This window comes from Heteronotia binoei, chromosome 14, assembly GCF_032191835.1.
Source record: "Heteronotia binoei isolate CCM8104 ecotype False Entrance Well chromosome 14, APGP_CSIRO_Hbin_v1, whole genome shotgun sequence".
Taxonomy (NCBI): domain Eukaryota; kingdom Metazoa; phylum Chordata; class Lepidosauria; order Squamata; family Gekkonidae; genus Heteronotia; species Heteronotia binoei.
The window spans coordinates 58908997-58927440 of record NC_083236.1 but is presented as its reverse complement, the minus strand read 5'-3'; the positions used below and the strand labels follow the sequence as shown (position 1 = coordinate 58927440).

The 18444-nt window shown below is 45.1% G+C and overlaps 1 protein-coding gene across 3 annotated transcripts in view; it reads right to left on the bottom strand.

The window, feature by feature from the left end:
- FTO (FTO alpha-ketoglutarate dependent dioxygenase) overlaps positions 1-18444 on the bottom strand; it is a 427953-nt gene that overhangs the window by 264406 nt on the left and 145103 nt on the right. For all 3 annotated transcript variants that reach the window (XM_060253575.1, XM_060253576.1, XM_060253577.1), the window contains one exon: positions 6364-6483. In XM_060253575.1, the coding sequence (XP_060109558.1) occupies positions 6364-6483 (120 nt within the window). The remainder of the gene's footprint in view (positions 1-6363; positions 6484-18444) is intronic.

Below are 18444 nucleotides of genomic sequence, written 5' to 3'. Positions count from 1 at the left end.
GAGCACTACGCTATTGCTAAGCTTGTAAGTTTTAATAAAGTCCAGCTCTCGCCTCGCTGGAATCAAAGCCAAATAACAGTACTGAAGTGCTGACATATCTTAAAACACAGAAAGAGCATCTAGGAGATAAAGCTAGCACTTGGAAGAAGTCAGGAACTTAGGAAGCGAAAAGGAAAAGAAACTTATAGACAGACTGCAGCCCTTAAAATTAAAGGACAGGGAAGGGTGTCACTCGTTACTACGAGCACTTATTTCTTAATAAAATAAAAAAATAAACCTTTTTATTTAGAAACACTGAGATATGGTCCATTTCTAGCCACTGATTCCTCATGTGCCATTTAAACTTCACTGTTGGCGTGAGTGTGTGAAAAACAGCAACACAGTTTAAAAGCTCCCACTAGAATCACACCCCAGTAGGTCATCCTGGGAAATGTTATGCCTCTCTTTGGACTTTATTTATTCTCTTTGGACTTTATTTATTAAGAGTTGAACAACACCATCGAAGTTAGGTCCATGCCATAACTTTCATCTTGTCCTCTTACTTTCTCTCCATTTTTTTAATTGATGGGTAATCAAAAACCCCCCAAAGGTTTTCAAATGTTTATAACATCCATTCATACATATACGCACACCCCTTCAAGGGCACATGCATGAATACCACCATTTGGGTGGGTCCTAAGTCTTCCCTAAAAGATGGTAGCAATGGAATTTATGAGGCTTTTCCTGACTCTTGCCAGGTTCTCTGGAGAGCAGATGGGAGAGAACAGAAAAGTCTCTTGGGGGTTGGTAGGGATAACGCAAACATGGAATATTTTTCCCCACACACCATGTGAGGCAATCCTGCTGTATCAGTTTGCACTTAAAAGGCTACCTGACAGGAGTGTGGAAGATGGCCACGATCCACTCAATGGGGTGGAGGAAGACTGCTGAGTAATCAATTAAAGGGCCTTTAGCATGTGCATGGTTCCAGCAAAAAGCAATCGTCTTGAAGATATCGAAGATGAAGAAGATATTGAATTTGTATCCTGCCCCATACTCAGAGTCTCAGAGTGATCAAAATCTCCTTTACCTTCCCCTCCCCCCCACACCCTGTGAGGTAGGTGGGGCTGAGAGAGCTCTTACAGCAGCTGCACTTTCAACTCTTACGAGAGCTACGGCTGACCCAAGGCCATTCCAGCAGCTGCAAGTGGAGGAGTGGGGAATCAAACCTGGTTCTCCCAGACAAGAGTGTGTGCACTTAACCACTACACCAAACTGGCTCTCAAAAATGGCTGTAGACCTGCTGTACTCATCGAGAGTGTCTCAAAGTCAAAACTGTCTTATTCACTCCGATGAGGGAATTTTCATCAAGACAAGTAAATATTTATAATGTGTCCTCAAAAGTTTGTTGTTTGGTACAACCATTTTTCACGTTTGCGTCATAAGGTTTAAACATCAGCCTTGCCAGCGAATCCTTCCACAAACCGATGGGATTAACTGGGGTTTAGCCTACCTAACATAATGAAAATTTGTTGAGACTTCAGGTCTTTGTAGAAGCTGATACATTTTAATAAGAATTCTTTGCTTGTCGAAGCGATTACCAATGCCAACCGCGCTCTAAATACGTGGAGCCTTCACTAACAACAATAGCTAGATCTCGAATTGCAGAACACCATCTACCAATCAAATATCAGACTGTGACATAATGATGATGACGACCGTACCGTATAACGTTATTTACATTAAAAAAAACCCTTAAAAGCAAGTCATTCACAACATTTTTTAAAAAAAAAATAGTTTGCAAACAAAAAAAAATACCTTTTTAAATTCACAATAAAGGGAAAATAAATCATTCGGTTTCTCCTTGGTTTCTTCTTAAAAAAAAAATCTTTCTCCTTCAACGCCCCCCCCCCCAATCTCGAGGCAACACTAAGCATTTTTATAGGTAAAATAAATGTCAGTTTGGCGAGGTTTTGCATGATACTAGACCCTGGGAGACAAATTGTCTCTGTGCTGAATCTCGAAACAGCTTCAGCAAGACTCACTTGGCATCACATGAGACTTCAGCTTTTCAGAGAGCGGCCTACCCAGAAAGCAAAGCTTGTACAAGCCTTTTCAAATGGTAACTCTGCCTTTGAATTCGCCGAGAACTTATCTTGATGCTGAGCATGATAACACGCTAATCTTGGGTGACTAAAATTAAAAAAAAAAAAACACCCACAAATATTTGAATAGCTTTCATATTTTTAAGAGGTGGGGGGAGAAGGAGAGAGAAAATGAAGGATAGCCCTTGGTTTAAACTGCTTTACCTTTAACTATTCACAAATTCATGAAGTAATAAGGGGGAGGAATGGGGTTTTTTTATCAGAATGTCATTCAAATGAAAGGTTTAACATTTACATCACAAGAATGAGTTGGGAGGGAGAATCATCCTTAGGGAAAGAAATGCCAAGAATAAACATTAGGATAAAAAAAAAAAGACAGAGATCTATCACATTTACTGTACTATGAAAAAAAAATTAAGACATCTGAGTGGTATGTATATACTGAGGAAAACTTTTGTGAAATACGATTTTGTGTTGTAACATTCAACACAATGAAATCACTCTTAACGATTAATTTACAGGTCCATAAATGGAGAAAAATATGGAAAAACGGAGACAAATAGCCACGCATACATAGATGTCAAACATATAAAAGAGGTTATTCAGCTCTTTAAACTCAAATTAAGATACCCATGCTCTCTTTTTTATGGGGGAATTCACTCTTTTTCTATGAGGGGAAGAATCTAGAATGGAGGAGGGTGAAAAGAATCAAATTCATGCTTTTTAAAATCTACTTTTTAAACAAAAATGTTTCTTCATGTTATATTAATTAAAAGCACTAAGCATAAAGTGAATTTTTAAAGCTGAAAATTCTAAAGAAACCAGATCTACCCCTACACACTGCACTTTTTAATGTTAAATTGCTGTTGAATTTGTTAACCCACAATTGATTTCCTGTATTATGGAATCTTAGAGATTATGGTTAACTTGAAGAAACAGGGGTACGTTTTTCGATACTTATACAATCATGTAGAAGCATTACATTTTTCCTGGAGTGGAGTGGCAGAAATCTAGCAGAGGGGGAAAAAACTACAGCTCAACAGTGCCCCCTGCTGCCAGAGAGTCTTTTACTTTTTTTTTATTTAAAGTTTGGGACGCAGAGCAGGTATGAAGCAAAAACAGCCAAACCTGGAAAAAAAAGGATGTTGAAGCCCAGCTATAATAAGGGCACAAATTTATTTAGAGAACCAACCCAAACGGCAGACATTACCAATTAACATTCTCCTCTGTCTCTCTCCATAGCTGAAATTAATTGTGATTAATGTAGTAGAAAAGAGCAAGAGTCCAGTAGAACCTTAAAGACTAACGAAATTTGTGGCAGGGGATGAGTTATCGTGAGTCACTGCTGGCTTCTTCGGATACCTGTCATGTGCTGTGGCTCACAAACGCTCACATCCTGCCACGGATTTCGTTAGCCTTTAAAGTGCTACTGGATTCTTGCACTTTTCTGCTGCTATGGATAATGTGATGTGGCTATTGTGATGTGTTAGAAACTATCAACGTTTATAGCTGTTCTTGAAGATTTTCAATTAGAAGCAGCTTCTGTCCCCCCACCCCTCCAAAAGAAGACATTCAAAGTTTACTGATAAATATTATCCGAAGTCCCACTGAAAAGAGAAACATTATTCTCTGCTACTCTTTAAACAGTGAAAGGCGTCCAATGAATGGGCAATACCAGCAGTAAAAGGGGGAGAGCGCATATTCCAACACCGAGACCCAGAATGCAGAGTCAGGTACACAGAATGCAGGTCTGAGCTCAGGAGTGCCTTTCAAGATCTGCTGAGTCGCTGCTCAGATTTTGGAAAGTATTGACAAATGCAACTGCATAATGAAAACACCTGTGTTTTTTTTTTTTAAAGTGTTTCCTTCCTATATTCTATTCCTATATGAAAGCCGGCATGGCTTAGGCGATTCAGTGTTTGAACTAGGACAGGGGTGACCAAACTATGGCTTGAGAGCCACATGTGGCTCCTTCCACCATAATGCGCGGCTCTCGAAGCCACTACCACCTCGTTGTCCGGCTTGGAGAAGAGGAGGTGCGGGCCCTACGGGATCTCAACCAGTTCCGTAGGGCCTGCAAAACGACCGTCTTCCAAGAAGCCTTTAAGATGTAACCAGAATGAATATTACGCTGCCTGGATAAATAGAGACTGTAGCACCACTGTATTGTTTTAGCTTATTTTTAAAATTAATTTATATTTTGTATTTATATTGTTGATTGATTTTATCTGTTATTGTCATACCATGATACTGTATCATGCTCTGTAAGCCGCCCTGAGCCTGCCTCGGCGGGGAGGGCGGGGTATAAATAAAACTTATTATTATTATTATTATTATTATTATTATTTCTTTTTAATCACTTTTTAAGCAGCCGCCCTGAGCCTGCTTCGGTGGGGAGGGCGGGATATAAATAAAATGATGATGATGATGATGATTTGCCAAGCCAATCCAGCCGACAGCTTGGAGAATGCATTTAAAGTTGTTTTCTTTCCACCTCTCCCTCCCTCCTCCACCTATTTTCCTTCCTTCCTCCCCCCCACCTCCAACATCTAATGTTTATTCTATGTGCCTCTTACATCAAGCAGGTTCGGCCACCCCTCGACTACGGTCTGGTTGAACTAGGTTTGAATCTTCAGTCTGCCACGAAAGCTTGCTGGGTGACCTCACGCCAGTCATGTGCTCTCAGTCCAACCTACTTCACAGGATTATTGTGAGGGAAAAATATGAAGAAGAGGAAGCCATTTTGGATCCTCATCAAGAAGAGAAGCAGGGTATCGACAGCTAGGGCTGTCTGGATACTGGCATTAAGTGAAGACTGAGCAAGGGGAAGCTGCACATAAGAAAGCAGGGAGAAAAAACTACAAGAAAAGAAAACGAGGAAGAAATAGGACTGATGCTCAGGGAAGAAACTTGGTTTTGATTTTTGTTAACATACCTCAGAATTGGTACCAAAGGCAAACCAGACATGATTCTTGGAGATGAAATTGCTAAGCAGACAGGTTAAAACGGATAAAAGGAAGTACTTCTTCACCCAAAGGGTGATTAACATGTGGAATTCACTGCCACAGGAGGTGGTGGCGGCCACAAGTATAGCCACCTTCAAGAGGGGTTTAGATAAAAATATGGAGCAGAGGTCCATCAATGGCTATTAGCCACAGTGTATGTGTGTATATAAAATTTTTGGCCACTGTGTGACACAGAGTGTTGGACTGGATGGGCCGTTGGCCTGATCCAACATGGCTTCTCTTATGTTCTTATGTTCTTATCCATGAATGGAACATCTCAGATTTTTGTAAAATGACGATGACGACAATGATGATATTGGATTTCTATCCTGCCCTCCACACTGAATCTCAGAGTCTCGAGCAGCTCACAATCTCCTTTACCTTCCTCCCCCACAACAATCATCCTGTGAGGTAGATGGGGCTGAGAGAGGTCTCACAGAAGATGCCCTTTCAAGGACAGCTCTGCCAGAGCTATGGCTGACCCAAGATCAATCCAGCAGCTGCAAATGGAGAAGTGGGGAATCAAACACGGTTCTCCCAGATCAGAATGCAGAACCTTGCCTGGTTCCTAATTTCCTTTTTAAAACCAGAGGAAGACCCATTCATGAATCTCCTAGTGTCATATCTGATTTCACACTATGGGAAGAAATTAAGGTTTTCTGGGAAGATATGGAGCAAAAGGAGTTAGCCATGTTGCTGCATAATAGTACAGATCTGATGGAGAGCTGTGTTTCTCGAAACCTTAATAAAATTGGCTAGTCTTAAAGGTGCTAATGGACTCTTTACCATATTGGGAAGGTATGTAGCAGGATCTGCTAGTTGCAAACTGTATTTTAGACATCTTAAATAGCTGTGGTCGTTACTTTTTCCGACTAACCTTCATTAAATGAGGTCCCAATCTGTTTTCAATGAAGGAGGAAATATTCCTATGGTATGAACTTCCACAAGAACCACTGTAGCCTCCAGGGGTGGAATTCCAGCAGGAGCTCCTTTGCATATTAGGCCACACACCTCTGATGTAGCCAGTCCTCCAAGAGCTTACAAAAAAGAGCTTTGTACATTCTTGGAGGATTGGTTACATCACTGGTGTGTGGCCTAATATGCAAAGGAGCTCCTGCTAGAATTCCACCTTTGGTAGTCTCCAACACAATGCTCAGCTCGTTAAGCAGGAACTGCCGGTGTTATACGTCAAATTCTCCGACGCTGTGTAACTGACATCCCCAGAACTTCAGGAAAGCAGTGCCACAGATGTCCGCCCAGTTACCGGTACTTACCATGAGCTCCATTTTTCTCCAAAATTCTTCCAGAGAGTCCATTGGCTTGTGCCACCACTCAGTACACTTCCTGTAACGTTTACCCTGGAACCAGAACTGCCGCAGCCACTCAAATTCAACCTACAAAAATACAAAAGGCAATGGAAGAATTTATTACAACCTGATTTCCCCCTCCAACACACCCGGATAAAATAGCAGAAGATGGAGAGTCTATATGCCAAGAGCAGGGGACACGCCAAACGACATTATGGCAGCCAAAGGCCAACGCACAGCCAACACCACTATTTCAGAGGCAAATTTAACCACTTCAAAATCGCCACAAAGGAAATGACTTGGCCTGCAGAATAGCGGCAACAGGCAAAATATATATATTTTTTTCATGATCCACATAGCCTCCCCATCTCCACGACTGTTTTTGCACTTTAAAACAAGGGTGTCAAACATGAGGCCCAGGGGCCAAATCAGGCACCTGGAGCGCTCCCATCAGGCAACTCACTATCATCAGCTTCCTTCTCCCTCTCTTGCTCCCTTCTGCATCACAGCTTGCTTTGCTAGGCTTGCTCAATCGCACAGGAGCTACAGAGCAAAGCTCCTCCCTTGGGGAGGAAGTAGGCGAAGGAGAGCTAGCTTTGCCAGGATCTCTCAATTGCACATAAGAGCTACTGAGCCGAGCCTCTCTGCCTTCTGTTGGCTGAGGCTCAACAAGCCAGTGAGGTGGATTAGGCTGAGAACGAGTGTTTGTCTTTGTCCTTTATGAAGTTTATAACTTCCCTGGCATTACATTTTATGACACACATGGCCCAGCCTGACAAGGTCAAGTTTATGTCAGATCTGGCCCTCATAAGAAATGAGTTCGACACCCCTCCATTTAAAAGGCGTTGGAGGAAAACAAGACCCCCTCGTTGCCACCATGCGCGGGCCCAATCAGGATCACGTCCTCCTGGCTCTTTTAAAATGGTGACATTAACCTTGGATCCAGCCAGCAACAGCTTGGCCCAGCTGTCTGCCTCTTATTCTTGTGACAGCCGAGACCACCTGTTGTGCACTCACACCCTATTCATTGTGATAACCCCCAAAAGTCAGCTTGGATAGTTTGGGCAAAGAGAGACCTGGAAGGGAAGAGCCAAGTCGCAAAACCTTTCTAAAATGGATCCGTTTGTGATGTCATGACGGTTGTCCGAGAACAACCATGCAACTTCATTTATTTATTTATTTATTACTTTACATTTATATCCCGCCCTCTCCGCAAGCGGACTCAGGGCGGCTTACAATATCATAAAAACAATCAATTCCATAAAACATATAAAACCATAATTCACTTATCAATTTAAAACTATTTGCGCTGTCTCAATCCAGTCTGGCGGTATTGGGTTCTGACTATGATCGCCAGCTTCTGTAGGATGTCCGGTGGCAGCCCATTTTCAGTCAACCAGAAAAGCCTGTCTAAACAGTTCGGTCTTACAGGCCCTGCGGAACGCCGACAAATCCCACAGGGCCCTTATAGCTTCTGGGAGGGTGTTCCAAAGTTCTGGTGCTGCCACCGAGAAAGCCCTGGATCTTGTTGCGCATAGCCTGGCTTCTTTTGGGCCAGGGGCAGACAGCAGATTTTTTGTCCCTGATCGCAGTGCTCTCTGGGGGATATATGGGGAAAGGCGGTCCCGTAGATAGGCAGGTCCCTGACCATAAAGGGCTTTAAAGGTTAGTACCAACACCTTGAAGTGAACTCGGAACACAACAGGCAACCAGTGCAGCTCTCTCAGCACTGGCCGAATGTGCTCCCGTCGTGGTAGCCCCATTAACAGCCGTGCCGCAGCGTTCTGCACTAGTTGTAGTCTCCGGGTTAGTGTCAGGGGTAGCCCCATGTAGAGAGCATTACAGTGATCTATTCTTGAGGTGGAACGGATGGATCTTCCACTGCCATGCGACATAGCAAAGAGAACTGGACTCTTTACCATATTGGGAAGGTATGTACCAGGATCTGCTAGTTGCAAACTGTATTTTAGGCAGCCACAAAGGTGCTACTAGAAGGACCTCTGCCTTCTGCTGCCTGATCATCCTGAGAATCCTTGAAATAAGAGGAATTGGGGGAAAGGTGTAGAGTAGACCTGGCAGCCATTTAATACTAATAATAATAATAATAAACTTTTATTTATATCCCGCCCTCCCCGCCAAGGCAGGCTCAGGGCGGCTCACAAGACATGGAATGTACCATGATTATAATAAATACATTCTACAGTAAAATACAATTAAAATACATTTAAAGTTAAATTAATTAAAACCACTACAAATTAAAGGTGCTACAGTACAACACAGTATATATGTATATGTCAAGATGGCTAGATGTCACTTCAGGATTCCATCTTATAGGCCATTTGAAAAAGGACAGTTTTACAGGCCCTGCGGAACCGATTACAGTGCCGCAGGGCTCGCACCTCCTCTGGTAGTTGATTCCACCAATGGGGAGCCATTATTGAGAAGGCCTGCTCCCGCGTTGTTTTCAGTTTGGCCTCCCTTGGTCCAAAGATTTTTAGAAGATTTTGAGAACTAGATCTCAGTGCTCTCTGGGGGATGTATGGAGAGAGGCGGTCCCTATGGTAGGCAGGTCCTCGGCCATATAGGGCTTTAAAGGTAATAACCAGCACCTTGTAATGAACTCGGAACACAATTGGCAGCCAGTGCAGCTCCCGCAACCTAGGCTGCATGTGTTCCCACCGAGGTAGTCCCACTAACAGCCTGGCCGCCGCATTCTGCACTAGCTGCAGTTTCCGAGTTCGGTACAGGGGCAGCCCCATGTAGAGAGCATTACAGTAGTCCAACCTTGAGGTGACTGTTGCATGGATCACTGTGGCTAGGTCGCCGCGTTCCAGGAAGGGAGCCAACTGCTTCGCCCTCCTAAGGTGGAAAAAGGCGGCTTTAGCAGTGGCTGCTATCTGTGCCTCCATTGTCAAGGAAGGCTCCAGTAGCACTCCCAAGCTCCTGACCCTGCACACTGGTATCAGCGACGCACCGTCAAAGGCTGGTAGGGAGATCGCCTCTCCTAGCCCGCCGCGACCCATGCAAAGGACCTCTGTCTTCAACTTCAGCCCACTCAACTTGACCCACCCTGCCACGGCTTGCAGCGCCCAGTCCAGATTTACAGGGACGTCGCCAGTCCGGCTGCCCATCAACAGACAGAGCTGGGTGTCATCAGCGTACTGGTGACAACCCAGTCCATACCTTTGGGCAATCTGGGCAAGGGGGCGCATGAAAATGTTAAACAACATCGGGGAGAGAACTGCCCCCTGAGGCACCCCACAATTAAGTAAGCGCCTCTGGGACAGCTCTCCTCCAATCGCCAGTCTTTGTCCCCGACCCTCAAGGAAGGAGGACAGCCACTGTAAGGCTAGCCCTCGAATTCCTGTGTCAGCGAGGCGGCGGGTCAGCAGCCGATGGTCGACCATATCGAACGCAGCCGATAGGTCTAACAACAGCAGTACTGCCGAGCCGCCTCAATCCAGATGTCGCCGGAGGTCATCCATGAGGGCGACCAACACTGTCTCCATCCCATGGCCCGAGCGGAAGCCGGACTGGTATGGATCTAAAATGGAAGCATCATCCAAGAAGCCCTGTAACTGCAACGCCAAAGCCCTCTCAATGATTTTGCCCAAAAAGGGCAAATTTGAGACCGGCCGATAGTGAGCCAATTCGGCTGGATCAGATGTAACCTTTTTCAAGAGAGGGCAGACCACTGCCTCCTTCGGGGCGTTGGAAAAGAGCCCTCCGAAAGAGATCTATTTATGATGTCCCGTATAGGACATCTTAGCTCCTCCCGGCAGGCCTTAATTAGCCAGGAGGGGCATGGGTCCAGATCACAAGTAGTTGGGCGTGCAGTGACAAGGATTCTGTCGACTTCCCCCAAGCTGAGCGGGTCGAAGTGGTCCAGGATCAAACCAGAAGACACGCACGGGGCCTCGAGTTCACTTGCTGTATCTAATATGGCAGGGCAGTCGTGGCGGAGCGACTGGACCTTGTCTGCAAAAAATTTCGCAAAAGCCTCACAGCCTATCTCCAATTCCTTAACATTTGGTTTGCCTTGTAGCAATGTGGTAAAGTTCTGAATTATCCTAAATAATTGTGCCGGGCGTGAATTTGCAGACGCAATCTTAGCCGCAAAGTATATTTTCTTTGTGGTCTTGACTGCCATTTCATAGGACCTCATAAACTCCCTATAAGATGTTCTAGCCGCTTCGTCACGGGTACGCCGCCATTGCCTCTCTAGCCATCTAAGACCTTGTTTCAGGACATGAGCGCATCCGTGGCTTTTGCCCGATGATGGAAGTATCTGGTGAAAAACTGTAGTAACTGGTGGTTCTGAGGAGATGCAAACAGGTCTACCACAGGCGGGCTGAAGTGTTCCACTGCTTGAAGGAACAGCTTCCTGTTCAGGGACCACTTCCCCGGTTGGATGTGCTCCGTACTGTGTCAGTCCGCCTTGACGTTGTTGGACCCCTTGATGTGCTCTCCTCTGGGAGAACCCAAGATGTCCTTCGCCTCTGAAGGAGAACAACCGTGCAACTTCATAGCTTGCTGGTTGATCTTCAAGCGTCGCTCTCTCTCTCTCTCTCGCAAACACCTCTTTGATTCCCATCCCATGGCGCCCAACTTCCTTCTCTTCTTCTTTCAAGTAATCTACAGTTTTGGTCAACTGGAACTGGATACATATTTCGGCAACGGCTTGAATTTTACACGCAAGCACGAATCCCATTTCAATTATCACCTGTGGCTGCAAAAGAATGTTGCTCTTATTCCCTTTAACTGCGATGCAGGAAACAAAGAGACACCTGTAGACGGTGCAACAAGACTGACCAAAATAAAAATAGAAATCCCACCCTAATTAAGTTCTCACCTGAGAATAGTCTGACTTCCCTTCCCCTCCCCTCTTGGCTTCCTCCTCCCCCTAGGCTAAACAGAGCAGACACAAAAGTCTGAAAGTGATTTTAGTTGACAGTCGCTAAACACCCGTTTGATGTGTGTAACTGCTTTCAATAGAAGCTGTTTGAACAAAAAGGGCTATAGATGCAGGGGGGAAAAAAGAAATTAAAGACAACCCCTGTTGGTAAAACATATTGGCAGGATTAACAGATCCCAGTTAACAGAGGTAAACCTTCTGCGTTTTAAAAGGTTACATGAACAGTTTTAACTTTTCTTAGCATATCGGCTTAATAACATATGTTCTCCCCTAACAAAGTTCAAACTGAGTTTATTAAATGTGTGGTATTAGCCACATATAAGGATGTCTACTTTTGGATTTTTTTTTTCATCTTCTCCCACAAAAAAATCAAACACAAAAAAGTGTTGGAGTGCAATATACAAACATTATAACTTCAGCTCTTAAATATGGGTTAGATCTTATACTCTTTTCTGCTAAATTAGCCATAAAGTATAGATGGAACAGTATGTCTGAGGAAGTGATGCTCTGTAATCTTGGTGCTGGGGGGGGGGGACGACAATGGGAGGGCTTCTGGATTCTGGCTTCACTGGTGGACCTCTTGATGGCACCTGGTTTTTGGCCACTGTGTGACACAGCGTGTTGGACTGGATGGGCCATTGGCCTGATCCAACATGGCTTCTCTTATGTTCTTATGTGACACAGAGTGTTGGACTGGACGGGCCATTCACCTGATCCAACATGGCTTCTCTCTTATGTTCTTAAATTCAGGTGGGTAGCCACGTAATCTTCCTCCAATGAAGAACACCTTTTTTTTTCTTTTTAAATGGAGAAAGGCTTCTTCTAGTGAAGAAAAGCTTCTCTTTGCTAAAGAACGCCTTTCTCAGTTGGAGGAAGCCATAGCAGAAGGATCCAACCCTCTGGACTTTAAATTACTTGTGTTTGTTTGAGGGTCAGACCTCTATGGTTGCAAACAAAATGTAGTTTGTTCATGGAATGAAGGAGTCTGGTTTATAGTTGGGCTCACCTGCATGCTTCTTCTGTTCACAAGGAGCTCAGGTTGAACACTTCCTGAATTAGGAAGTCTTCAACCAGACATTGATTCATCTCAATGTCCAAATTTTAGTGATATATGATCTCAAGGATTTCTCAATGCTCATTCACATGGTTTGCTGTCCTACCTAGATCTATCTTATCTCTAATCCATTTGAACCTTTGTTGACAGAACATATATTGTTGTTGTTGTTGCTCAGTCACACAGTCATGTCCGACTCTTTGCAACCCCGTGGACACTCCTGTCTTCCACCGTCCTCTGAAGTCCGCTCAAATTCATGTTAGTTACATCAGTAACACTGTCCAGCCATCTCATCTTTTGCTGCCCCCTTCTTCTTTTGCCTTCTGTCTTTCCCAGCATCAGGGTCTTCTCCAGTGACTTTGAATAGCTCATAAGACAAAGGCCAAATTAAAGCTAAGAGATCTAAATAACAATATCCTCTCCTAGTATCCCCACCCTTTATTAGATAGACTTCTATCCTATCCTATTCATGTTTTAGGAACATTTGTATGATATCCAACTATTGATCAAAAGGAACCATCTAACCAGTGTGGAGGGGATAGCTTTTGAGCATACCACACCAGCCATCTACACTGGCTTTCAAAGTAGGTGACACTTTTAAGTCCTGTATGACCCGGGGCCAACATACCTTAAGGATTTCCTCTCCTCTATGAAGCTACCCTATCTGCCCGCCAAGTGTTTACAGAAAGTGGATGGGACGAGGTGTGACTTTTTGCCCAGCAAGACTTCTGATTGATATGTACAGATGTTTAAAACACCATTTTGGCAGCAGCTGTCAGCACGGCACAAGGGTCCTCATTCTGTGACTGAAGATAAGCTGCGGCAGCCATGTTGTAGCTGGCTCTGCCTTCTAAAGCGGCCATTTTGCGGCTGTGCCCGTCATTGCTGTGTCAGAATTCCAAAGGTGCCCGGAGAGTCAACGAGGCTGGGGAACCCCTGATCTAGAACATTCACACACTGCTCCCCAGAATTCAAAGAAAGGCCCTTTTAAAACAAAAGCAGCAGCAACATTTGCTTGTGTCAATGTTGCCACTGCAACCGAACAATGCGGTATAGCAAAGCTAGGCTGGATCGTAGCGGTTAGCCAAATTGCGCCACCCCAGTGCACACTGTAAAAAAAACTCGCCACACAGTTTTTTGTCTTGATCTTCCTCTGTTTACCGTGCTGATTTACCTCGTAGTCGTATTATCTCGGCTCCGTTCGCCCTTTAAGCTATTATGAGAGGTGCACTTTTAGAGTTACAGTCAATAAGGCATGGGGGAAGGGGGGAGGCCAGTGACGCCGTCTGACATTTGGGGAGGCAGGGATCCTCAGTCAATTATTTAAAGGCACTCAGGTTATTAAATGCCACCTGGGTAGGTGATCTATATTTCCTCTCTTCAATGCCAGACGGCCCGCTGGCTGTGCTGCCATTTCGCCATGTTGCGCCGAACACATGCCCCAACCTTTCTCGGGCTGTGTACAGCGACACTCATCTCAGCGGTGACCTAACAGCCTGCCCGCACCGACACCTTTGGGGCGTGCGTAAAGCTGAGGTAGCCGCAGACAATTCAATCTGTCTTTGCTAAAGGGAAATGATTAATGGGCATGAGGATACAGAGGCAGCCGGATCACAGGGAAACAGCACAACTGGAAGTTCAGCTTTCGACAATCAGAGGTCAGCCATTGTTAGCAAGGCCCGGCTGGGCTTCCATTCATATCCAGGCCCGTTCGTCTCCGATGTCGACAGTTTCCACAAATATCCAGGGAAACGGTGCACACCAGCCAAGAGCTGATTTATTTGACTTGTGTCTTGGGACTGCTGCTGAAGCCCCAGGTGATGGGGTACTCACTCGAAGAGACCCTGGACATAAGAAAGCTGGCCTGTCAAGAAAAACGCTAAAGCACAGCATATCTCCTTCACGGCTGGATTTTTATGGAAAGGGATTTTTGCATGGAGAGTCCAATCGTATCAGCCCCCACCTGTGGAACAGCCAGAGACAGATATAACATGGATCAAAAGAAGGCCCTGATTTTCCTTCCCGGTCACTAGCATTGAGCCCTGATTGGCTTTTCCTTTTTAGTCACTGCTCGCTGGAAGATGACAAGAAGATGAAAGGAGTCAAGTGGCACGTTTAAGACCAACCAAGTTTTATTCAGAACGTAAGCTTAGAGAGCGCACAAAGAAGAAGAATTGCGGATTTATACCCTGCCCTTCTCTCTGAATCAGAGAGTCTTACAATCTCCTATATCTTCTCCCCCCACAACAGACACCCTGTGAGGTGGGTGGGGCTGAGAGGGCTCTCACAGCAGCTGTCCTTTCAAGGACAACTCCTACAAGAGCTATGGCTGACCCAAGGCCATTCCAGCAGGCGCAAGTGGAGGAGTGGGGAAATCAAACCCGGTTCTCCCAGATAAGAGTCCGCACACTTAACCACTACACCGAACTGGCTCTCTTAAACAGAACGAAAGCTGACGTTCAGAATAAAACTTGGTTGGTCTTAAAGGTGCTGATTGACTCCTGCTTTGTTCAACTGCCTCAAACCAACACAGCTGCCCACTTGGATCTAGCCAATAAGACGAAAGGTTCAGAGCTTGTTTTGTAGCAGGAACTCCTTTGCCTATTAGGCCACACACCCCTGATGTAGCCAATCCTTCAAGAGCTTACAGTAGGCCCCGTACGAAGAGCCCTGTAAGCTCTTGGAGGATTGGCTACATCAGGTGGTGTGCGGCCTAATATGCAAAGGAGTTCCTGCTACAAAAAAGCAGGAGTTCCTGGAACGGTTCTTGTTTCCAGCAGAAGTTAACAGCAACTAGAGACATTCCATCAAATTCTATTCGTCTTCCTCTTCCAATCAGAGCATAAACACAAACAGAATTACATAATTAAGGAATATGAAGAACACATACTTCAATGGATTTAAGTTCAGTTTAAGTAACAGTATTGCACTTCAAATAGCTCTACTGGATGATGTCCGGAACTGTTAAAGCTTCTGGGAAAGTTACAGTGACCTTAAAGGAGTGTGGTCACCCTGACCTGGATTTCCCAGGCTAGCCCGATCTCATCAGATCTCGGAAGCTAAGCAGGGTCGAAACCGGCAAGTATTTGGATGGGAGACCTCCCTGGAATGCCAGGGTCGGGAGGCAAGGGCAGGCTATCAAGCCACTTCTTGCAATGCCTTCCATAATCCAGTAGGAGGTGCCAGAGGTCACCACGACTTCCTGGTACGGGAGCACACACATACACATGCATGCACACACAAAGACCGATTCCTCGCTAGCAGTTACTCTGCCCCCTAGGTCCTGCTCTCCCTGGTTCAAATGAAAAATTCCCCACCAGTCGCTGCACAGGTGCATTTTGAACTGTGGCTCCCTCCAATTTCCCTTGCAGTCTCCTGCGGATCAATTCCCCGCCCATTTTGATCCAATTCCCCACCCATTTTTTTTTAAGGCATTTGGTCCATGTTGTGAGCCTGCTTCGGCGGGGAGGGCAGGATATAAATTAAAAATTATTATTATTATTATTATTGTGTAGTAGAAAAGGAAGACGTATAAGAGGTTGATTCCACAAATAAGCATGCTGTTGAGCAGCCTCTTTCTTATATTTTTATCCCACTCTGCCTTCCAAGGAGTTCAAGACAGGACGCATGGCTCTCCTCTCCTTCATCTGATCCTTACAGCAGCCCAGCAAGTCTGATAGGGTATAAGAAGATGATGAAGAAGATGATATTGGATTTATATCCCGCTCTCCACTCTGAAGAGTCTCAGAGCGGCTCACAATCTCCTTTATCTTCCTCCCCCACAACAGACACCCTGTGAGGTGGGTGGGGCTGGAGAGGGCTCTCACAGCAGCTGCCCTTTCAAGGACAACCTCTGCCAGAGCTATGGCTGACCCAAGGCCATTCCAGCAGCTGCAAGTGGAGGAGTGGGGAATCAAACCTGGTTCTCCCAGATCAGAGTCCGCACACTTAACCACTACACCAAACTGGCTCTCCTGCTCAAGGTCATTCCACTATAACTAGCTCAAGGTCATTCCACTAAGCTTCATGACTCACTGGGGGTCTGACCCTTAGAGTCCCATAGCCTAGTCTGGAACTCTCACCCAGTGGTCCACAATGTGGTGCCTTGGCCATCACAAAGCCCACTGATGTGTTTTGTAGAACATATTTCTCCCCCCAAAGTGACTGTTCCTCAAAGTAAAGAGCCAGCTGTGGCTTCCTCCACCTCACTGGAGTAGAAGGAGCTAGAGAAAATCTTAGATTTGCTGGGAACGCAGGTTGAGACATAGCATCCCCCATCATAGCCAGATACGTGCCTTTGAACTTCTCAACATTCTAAAGCTGCCTCCCATGGCAGCCATTTTGTGACTATCCCTTGTCTTCCATGGCAGCTATTTTTTTAACTAATGCCCTTTCTCAAAATTCCAAAAATGCACCCAGGCCCAATGTGGTTGAAGACCCTCACTCTAATCACAACAGTATGTTACTCAACAATGATTAAGGCCTCAAGGACCTTACAGCAACCATCTTTTCCTGTGACGTATTAGTCAGGCTGCCATTTTGCTCACCTTGCTGTTACGAACACCAAAGCACTGCCAGTCATCCTTGTTTCTTTGCCACAGAAGAGTGTTTTTTTCCCCCCTCGTGCACTTAGCTCTCTGCCTGGCAAAGACTTTTCACTGATAATGGAGTTTACCCATGAGTGGTTCCCCTCCAACTATTTTGAAGCCCCATTCGAGACACATCCAGCAGCTGAATAAATCTCTTTCAAGGCCCAGCAATGGCTCAGCCAGATCAACAGCTCAGCATTCATTCAGCACTGCCAGATCACATATTTCAAGACAAATTACTAAGGACCAAACAATCGCCCGATTGCTTAGAAGAGGCAACTTAATTCCTTCTGTAACAACTGTGCGTGGCACAACTTTAAAAAAAAAAAATGGCCGTCCCTCAATACAGCTGCCCAGGTAGTTACCGAAATAAGCTTATTGGACTGTTTGCTGATAGACATCAGCCGAGCATTTCAAGAACAGTTTAAGATTAACAAACGGAATAGGGGCCATGTCTGTTAAATCTTTGAAGGGTTTTTTTTTTTAAATGATGCTTTCAATCTACCCATTAATGTGCTTCGTAAAGTCCTGTCAAGCATCAATTAGAGTATATTACTGTCCTCGAGTCAAAGGGTGACAAACAGTAGAATCGCTATGGCCAGATCCAATTTGCAGCTCGTCTGACCAATCTTTTAGCCTATCAAGGAAAAGGCACAGAGTGAGGTTATTGCCAAGAGGACAGAGGTACACACTCAGAAAAGCGGTGATAAAGTGCTCTTGTTATAAATAAAAATCAAGTCACCTTCTGCAACTGAGAGAGTATCCACTGTTTTAAGGTTCCAAGAATGCGTTCCTCGTTGCTACACTACGGGAGTGTTTGCAGGGATTTCCTGACAACAGGCAGTGCCCAATAGCCTGAACTTATGGGTCTGTCCAGCTCTTCATAAGAACATAAGAGAAGCCATGCTGGATCAGGCCAATGGGCCATCAAGTCCAACACTCATACAGTGGCCAAAAAAAACTCAGGTGCCATCAAAAGGTCCAACTAGTGGGGCCAGGACACTTCCAAGCCTGATAAACCCAGGAAGCTCTTCAAGAAAAGTTTCATATGTAATGATGAACTCAAAAAACTCTCTTTGGGGATAAATCCAGTAAATAAATAAATAAATAAAACACCAGCCTACTCCCACATGACCCAACTTTTAAAGTCATCGTCTGACGTTCTGCTTCATGTGCCGCCACCACCTTCTGAGGCCAGACAGGCAGCAACCCAAGAGAGGGCCAATTTGGTCATGTCATTAAAATTATGGAACACCCTTCCCAGTCCTGTTCCTCTGTCCCCATCTCTCAAAGTCTTCTGCCAAGCAGGTGAGGACTTATTATTTCATCCGATCAGGGGTGGAATCCTAGCAGGAGCTCCTTTGCATATTAGGCCACACACCCCTGATGTAGCCAATCCTCCAAGGGCTTATGGGGCTCTTTTTTGTAAGCTCTTAGAGCACTGGCTACATCAGGGGTGCGTGGCCTAATATGCAAAGAAGCTCCTGCTA